The sequence below is a fragment of the Euphorbia lathyris genome, chromosome 5 (assembly GCF_963576675.1).
Source record: "Euphorbia lathyris chromosome 5, ddEupLath1.1, whole genome shotgun sequence".
Lineage (NCBI taxonomy): Eukaryota > Viridiplantae > Streptophyta > Magnoliopsida > Malpighiales > Euphorbiaceae > Euphorbia > Euphorbia lathyris.
Genome location: NC_088914.1, coordinates 7,506,645 through 7,515,159, shown reverse-complemented (window position 1 = coordinate 7,515,159; position 8,515 = coordinate 7,506,645). Strand labels below are relative to the sequence as shown.

At 30.7% G+C, this 8,515-nt stretch overlaps 1 protein-coding gene across 1 annotated transcript; it reads left to right on the top strand.

The window, feature by feature from the left end:
* Positions 1–2,667: 2,667 nt before the first annotated feature.
* On the top strand, positions 2,668–8,122 carry LOC136230210 (cytochrome P450 78A5-like). The gene is made up of 2 exons (XM_066019196.1): positions 2,668–3,644; positions 7,322–8,122. The coding sequence occupies exons 1-2, from the start codon at positions 2,697–2,699 to the stop codon at positions 7,934–7,936; spliced, it is 1,563 nt and encodes a 520-aa protein (XP_065875268.1). The 5' UTR covers positions 2,668–2,696; the 3' UTR covers positions 7,937–8,122.
* The last annotated feature ends 393 nt before the right edge of the window (positions 8,123–8,515 follow it).

The following is an 8,515-nucleotide window of genomic DNA, read 5'->3' as shown; positions in this document are numbered from 1 at the left end:
AAATATCTCTACGTGTATCTGGACAGGACATATCTGTCTATCCATACAAAACCCAATAATGTCACCCTAACTTTTGTTATATGTTGTTGATTGGTTAGCTCATCATAAATTAGTAAAAAAAAGTAAAAGAAAAAACCATAAAAGGTATAATAAAAAACATCAAACAACAATAAAATATATACTTTTTCGTAAATCCAAATATGTAAAAAAAATATATGTAATCCAAATTTTATCATTTAGATCATTCTAAATATTATCTGAGTTTTTTTTTTTACAACCACGTAGTTTTGTTGATCCACATATTAGATAAACTGTTTCCGCTCTTACTAAATCCGAGAAATGTATAGCAGAATAATAAGGAGCAAATACAATTCAGACGGATAAAGAATGTAATAAAATATATGAACATAGGCAAAGAAAATAACAATAATAAAATATACAGAAACCCAATCCGGTGGGATGAGGAAGAATGAAGACAAACTTCTTTCGTCCTTCTCACCCATTGTTTATTTTTTAATGAAAAGTAAAAGAGAAAAAGTTTTATGGATTTGTTTGTAAAAGAATGTGATATTTTTACTTTGCAAAAATAGATGTGTTTTGCAAAATTAGAAAGAAAAAAATTTGACAAATAATATCAGTCTTTGATGACGTGATAAGTCGATTTTATGGTACATTGATTTGTTACGCCCGGAGTACGGTAAAATTTCTCATTTCTTAGACCAACTGGTAGAGCATTCTAATCTAGGAAACTCCGATTTATCAAAAAAGAATTCCAACTCATAGCAAGATAGGTCTATGTTGTGCATGCTTCAAGTCCATAAAATATTCACATTAGCTTAATCTTTTCAATTAATCGGTTCCCTTTTATGTATATTCTTGGACTTTAGATATGAGTTTAAACTTTTCGATCAATTGGTTACTTGACAGCGTAAACATCTACTGCTTCCAAATGGACCTATAATTTTTTAGAATAAAGATAAAAAAAATCAATTAAACACTTATAAGTAACATTGGAGCATTCTATCTGGATCCACCATTGATCATATTAAATTTACGTTTGCCATTTAATTAATTATGAATATCTAATTCAAATAAAAAAAACATTACTAATTTGATTTGTGTTGAAATTATATTTTTTTTTATAGTTGGAAATAAGGTTTTTTATATAATTTCTCTATGTAATCACATTATATATATATATATATATATATATATATATATATATATATATATATATATATAATCTTTTAATTATTCGAATGTATATGAAATTTTATGAAATTAATAAGACTCTGTTAACCGAGTCTTACATTGAAAGCAGACTTTTATGTGTATCAAATTAATGCGGTAAAAACTAAAGGTCTAATACATATGTTTCTCTGTAAACTCGATCTGAAACTTCAACTGTCCCATTAAACTTTTCAAAAGTTACAAATTACCTTATATTCTTATCATATTGCATTCAATAATCTTATATTCGTGTCCAATTGCATTCAGTAACTTCATATTCTTGTCCAACTATATTTAATAACCTCAAAACTTCAATTTCTCCTTGAACTTTCAAAACTTCCTAATTATTTATCTATTTGACATTTTTCTTTTTGACACGTGGTGAGAACTTTAACATGTGGCAGAGTGTGCCTCTCACTTTTTGCATTTAACGAATTCTATTTAGAAATATGAGGTTATTTAATGTAATTAAACAAGAAATGAAGTCATTTGGAACTTTTTAAACTTTAAATGAGCAGTTGAAGTTTTGGATCAAGTAAAAAGGATAACATATATATTATAGGCTTCGATTAGGGGTGTAAACGAGCCTTGATAGTTCGTAAACTGTTCGAGTTCGACTCGGTGAAAGTTCGATCAAAACTCGATTCGATAGGGCTCGAGTCGAGTTCGGGATCGACTCAAACACTAACGAGCTGAGCCCGAGTTTCCCCAAATTCGGCTCGAAAACTCGCGAATAGACTTGATTATTTTTAATTACTATATATATATATAAGTTTTCATCATATTTCACAACTCACATAAGATTTAATCCATAAAAAAAATAACACAAAAAAGCTTAAGTGGTCATTAGCTAAAAAATTAGGTTTTCATAAGAAACAAAAATACATTACAAACTTTAATAGATACTTCATAGTTTGAAATTTTTCTCAGAGTTTGTGTTTTCCGATCACAACTACCATCTACTATTCTTGAATCTCGACAATAACATATGATTGTTTTTCTTTATAAATATTTTAAACTCATATGGAGTATGCTACAAGGTTTTTTTTTCGTTTTCTACACTACTTATTCTATGCATGTATGATGAATTTAGTTAAACCTCATTAAAAGCTTGATAAAAACTCAGTCCGATTTGGTCAAAACTCGGCTCGATCTAAACTCGGTTCAAGCAAACTCGGCTCGAGATATTAACGAGCCAATACCAAATCTATCTCGGCTCGGCTCGGCTCGGCTCGGCTCGTTTACAACTAATCAACCCATATATACTTTTTGCCTAATTAACCCATATATGGTTGCTTAACACCTAATTAAACTTTTTTTCTAGAGAAATAACTAATCAAACTTAATTAGCAAAAATTAACCACATAATTAATTTCCCACACTCCCCTATTTATACCCATCAATCCACATGCAATAACCCTACCATCATCCATAATATTACTCTCTCTCTCTTCTTCAACTTTAAAATGAAACCTTCAATTCTCCCCCATCTCTCTTTCCTACTCTTCCTCCTAGCTATAACACAGTGTCAAACTCCATGGAAACTCACTCTCTCTCTCTTCTCACTCTTCACTTTCTCTCTCCTCTCTTCAAATTACTGGCTAATCCGGGGAGGATTCGCTTGGAGAAACCACCAACACCATTACCCAAAACTCCACGGACCATCCGGCTACCCAATTTTAGGAACTTTACCCCAAATGGGCTCACTCGCTCACCGGAACTTATCTGCCATGGCGGCTAACTCATTAGACACAAAAAAGCTCATGGCTTTCAGTCTGGGTTCGAACCGTTTAGTCATAAGTAGCCACCCCAAAACAGCAAAAGAAATCCTAACCAGCCCTAGTTTTTCCGACCGTCCGATTAAGGAATCAGCTAGATTACTAATGTTTGAACGAGCCATTGGGTTTGCTCCATCTGGAACTTACTGGAGAAACCTCCGTAGAATTGCAGCTAACTACATGTTTTCTCCAAGGAGAATTTGTGGGTTGGAGCCAATACGACATCGTTTAGGTGATCAAATTGTGTTTGAGGTGAAAAAGGAGATGGATGGAAGTGGGAGTGTAATGTTGAGAGAGATATTGCAAAAGGGTTCTTTAAATAATGTGTTGGAGAGTGTTTTTGGGAGTGGTTATTATGGAAGAGAGGAGGAGTTGTTAGGTAGTGTAAAAGAGGGGTATGAATTGATAAGTAAGTTTAATTTGGAGGACTATTTTCCTATTGTGAGGTTTTTGGATGTTTTTGGGGTGAAAAGGAAGTGTTATAATTTGGGTTGTAAGGTTAAGTGTGTTGTGGGGGAAATTGTGAGAGAAAGGATGAGAAATATTAGAGATGAAGGGAGTGACTTCCTTAGTGCTTTGCTTTCATTGCCTCAACATGAGAAGCTAAGTGAATCTGATATGATTCCTGTTTTGTGGGTAAGTTATCCATCTCTCTTTATATACATAGATATTATATATATATAATGTGAAATTTTAGAGTAGTGCTCCTTCCATTCAGATGATGTCATGACCTAGCATCATCTGAGTGGATGGATCATTACTGATCCCGGTTCACAGTAAAATATTTTAGTATGTAAAATTCTACATATGTTATTACTTAGTACTTGACTCAAAACTTCGAGTGTTATTCTAAACTTTTAAAAGTTCTAAATGATTCGCTGTTCTTATTGAATTGCATTCAGTAACCTTATATTTTCAATAAAATCTGTTGAATAAAAGAGTGAGAGACGCTCCGCCACATGTTAAAGTGTTCGCCATATGTCAAAAAGAAAATGTTAAATAGATTAACAAATAGGAATTTTTGAAAGTGGAGCGGTATTGAAGATTGGAAGTTATTGAATGTCATTTGACAAGAATATGAGGTTATTGACTGCAATTGAATAATAATATAGGACTATAATGCATTTGAAATTTTTAAAAATTGAGGGAAGTAGTTGAAATTTAGAACAAGCACAAACAAATATAACAGACGGGCGGATTCAGATGGCAGGAGGGCGCTTGAGCACCCACTGGCCACCAGAAATCGTCAAAAATTCTATAAAAACTGTGAACGATACTTTAACTTTTTATGTAAAAACACATAAGAAATATCAATTAGCACCCATAAATCATAATAAACTCATCCTCTCAGTGAATCTTGGATCCATCGCTGAGAATATTCTCTAAATAAACTGCATGCAGAATGTGTATTCCACATTTCTTGAAATGTTATTACATAATTCATATAATATATTAAAACATATTAAATGGGAAGATATTTTTTGCTTAACTGTAAAACTCTTCCTTTCTGATATTAGAATCACATACTCCGACCTTGATCGTTTGATTTTTCTAGGACTTATTGTACATCTTTCATATACAAATTGACTAAATTTTATATAAATTGAAAAAACAATCGGAACATTTTAAATAAATGGAATGTTACATTGAATTTTTTAAAAAATTTAGAGACTCAATTAAATATTTTCTTTGTTTTTTTTTTTTTTTTTTTGGCATGAGGGGACTCTTTCCCGTACAAATTTTTGTTTCTTTCACATGCATGCGTGACAATTTCTTTGCGTGTTCAAGACTTAAGAAGATAGTCGACTAAAAAGACTTAAGAAAATAGGAAAATTGATTGTCAAAAACTAAAAAATAAAATAACAAAAAGATACCATAAATACAAAGAAAAGAATCATATAATCTTATTTTTTATAGAAAAAACAAAAATATTAAGAGTAAGTGGAGTATCATATATTTTGGGGTATTGCGTCACACAAACAGTAAAATGTCACATGACACATTTTTTTAGTAAAGTAACATGATTTTTACTTATAAAAAAATTCCACGTGTTAGCTTACTATTTTTTTTTACCAAAGCTTACTATTAGTTAAACTATAGAGGTAAATGAATAATTTGATTTAATAGTTTACTTGATATTTACTGTTATGGTTTGTTGTTTGCGATTTGAAAATATTATTTTTCTAAAAAAAACAGAATTTCATACTTTTATTAAAAAAAAAAAAAACTATTTTTCAACTGTAAAATGCAAATAGAAAGTGTTTAATCAAACACTAAAAACTCTCTTTTTAAACTGAAAAGGCAAATATGAGAAGAAAAAGTTGCAACTGAACACCCGCTTAAATTAATAACTAAAGTCTAAAAATAGCTTTTTAATATTATCTTCGATACGTAAATGTCTTTTGAATTTAATTGAGTAAAAAAGAGAAGATATAAGGTGTCAATAACCTATATCCGTCAAGAACCATCCTTCCTGATGATCCCTCTAAACACCTAAATAGATCTGTTAGAGATTATGCGATTACATCCCAATATATAAAGAATACAAGGAGATAGGTTGCGCAAAACTATTTTTGCATTCTTGACTTTTAAAGATTGGTTCCGCCTCTAGCTTGAAATATATATATTTGAAATTATATTAATAAATAAAGTAGTAAGGATTTGAACATCGACTACTTAATCTAAAAGAAAAAACTCTAATACTATATCAAGAAATTATGTAATCTAAAAATTAAACTAATAAATAAAGTCAAAATTGATTTTTATTATTATGTCTCGTAATAGAAAGTCTAAAGGTTAAAAACACTTATGATAAAGGTTTTGGATAACATGTAAAAAACAACATGCGTTAATCAGACGGACGGGGCTATCAAAAATTAATTGAGAATTAATCGAGTTTGTAATTTTATAGTTTTCTAATTTTAATAAATAAAATATTATATATATAATTAAAATATGAATTATAGTATGTAAAAAATAATAATAGAAAATATTTAAAATAGAAAAATATATATTAATATTTATTACATTAATATCTTTAAACAATGTACTAATAAAATAATATTAATATCTTTAAAAATAACGTTTCATGTTTCATATTTTTAGGTTATTTAACATTTTGTTTAAATTTAAAAAAATAGACATAAAATTTAATTTGGTCGGCTTTTTAAAAAGAGTCGTTTGTAAAAAACTACCAATTTAATCAAAATGGGCTTTTTTAAACTACCAATTTAGGACGGTATTGTAAAAATCTCCGGTTTTGATTAATTAGATTGAAGTTGCTATCCTAAGGTAAATCCATAAAGGCATGCGCAAATCATGTGTTTTTGTACAATCATTGTCATAATCTAACTTTTTCAATGATTTATAACTTTCACTTGATACTTGAAATATAACACCTCACACATTTTATATTTTGTTGAGATTTAGTACTAATTAATTAAGCTTAATTAGTGACTTATCAATCTCATTCCACTTGCTTATGTGTGGATTTCTTTTTCAAGTGGCTTTCACATTTTCTAAATTAGCTATTCAATTACACAATTTTATTTACATTTTTGTCACTTTCTTTAGCTTTCGAGTGGTCAATTATAATATATCATAATTAGAATTAATCATCATATGGTAGTACGCATGCTAATCCCACTTTTCATTGATGTTATGTTTAATAGTTGAATTACATGACTTTTAGTTTATATTAGGAAAATGTTTATGTTATATATCATAAACCAAATATATTCTAGCCCATTTCTCAATTTTTTTTGGATTGAACCGCGAATATCCGGTTTAGGTGCTCAAAATAGAGAATTTGTTCCGATTTTCTTCGTTTATACCCATGGATATTTTTTGGTTCCTGTCCGTTTTTGGCCGCATAGGGGGCATTTGGGTGGCGATCAAAACACAAAATGTTTTTTTTTTCATTATTATTTTAATTTTTTGTTTTATAATTCATTTCTGAACATTATCACCATGGTTTTTGGTAAATTTTGTTTACTATTTTCGGATATTTTTGTTTAATTGTCTTTTTTTACTTGTTTCCATGGTATGATTGAAGACTTTAAGGATAATATTTTATAGATTTCGGTTTATTATATTACTTATGAATATTATCTTTTACTTGTTTCAATGATATTGTTGTTGAAATGTTTTTGTCTCCACGTTTTTAAGGGTATTAGTAATTTTAGATAGTGTAATACATATTTTAATTGCATTTATATAATAAAATATAAAAATACAAATCTGATTAATCCCCGTTTAATCTTAATTAGATTATTAAATATGATTCTCTAACAATATATTGTGATATTTGACAGGAAATGATATTTCGAGGAACAGACACAGTTGCAATACTTATGGAGTGGATCATGGCTAGAATAGTTATCCACCAAGACATCCAAGCAAAAGCTCAGCACGAGCTTGACACGTGCATCGGCGGTAACCGGAACTTGCAAGATTCCGACATCCCTAACCTCCCCTATCTCCAAGCTCTAGTTAAAGAAGTACTACGAATGCATCCACCGGGCCCACTACTCTCGTGGGCTCGTCTAGCCATTCATGATGTCCACGTGGACAAAATCTTTATCCCAGCTGGCACAACGGCGATGGTAAACATGTGGGCCATAACGCACGACCCGTCTGTATGGAAGGATCCATGGGTATTTAATCCGGATCGGTTTTTAGAGGAGGATGTAATGATAATGGGTTCGGATTTAAGGCTAGCACCATTTGGGTCGGGCCGAAGAGTGTGCCCTGGTAAGGCACTTGGGTTAGCAACGGTGCACCTTTGGCTCGGGCGGCTACTCCACCAATACAAGTGGTTGCCGGTGGCGGCACAGCCGGTGGATCTAACGGAGTGTTTGAAGCTTTCAATGGAAATGAAAAAACCGTTAGCTTGTCGGATTGTTCCACGATGGAACAAAAACGTGTAGTGAAACTAATATATCAAAAGTCAATTGTAAAGTGAAATGAAAATCATCATAATGATGTGTAATCGGCATAAATATTTGCCTACCCTAAAGTGTGTAATTAATTGTAGCTAATTAAGTTTGTAATTAGTAATGTTTTTTTGTGTTCTTGTTTGTTATGATATGATTAAGCTAATCACTCATTATATAAATCAATACAAGTTGTATTATCTAAACTAGGTTCTTTATATATATAAAAAGAGTTGTAGGTATCTATCGATGACAAAACGTTTTATAATATGGTGATACTAGTATCTCATTAATATAACTATTTTGGTTGTTGAATATTGATATCAAACGAAATAACATTACATACACGTGTTTTCATCCTAGATCACCAAGAAAATTCAGATAAAAGAAGTTGTTAGATCGAACTAAACAGGACTATCGTCCATCTTCAAACACGTGGACTAATAGAGAGACATTTGAGTCGATCTCGGATTATAACCCGTCAACCTTGACTAGAATCAAAGAAATCCAAAGTAGGTATAACACAAATTACCTAAAATACGTCGAGTTGTCTTCCAAGGAATTTAGTGATAA

Coding starts and splice junctions, on each gene's coding strand:
- LOC136230210 (XM_066019196.1), top strand. CDS start 2,697: ATGAAACCTTCAATTCTCCCCCATCTCTCTTTCCTACTCTTCCTCCTA. Junction 3,645..7,321: donor ATATGATTCCTGTTTTGTGG/GTAAGTTATCCA, acceptor GATATTTGACAG/GAAATGATATTTCGAGGAAC.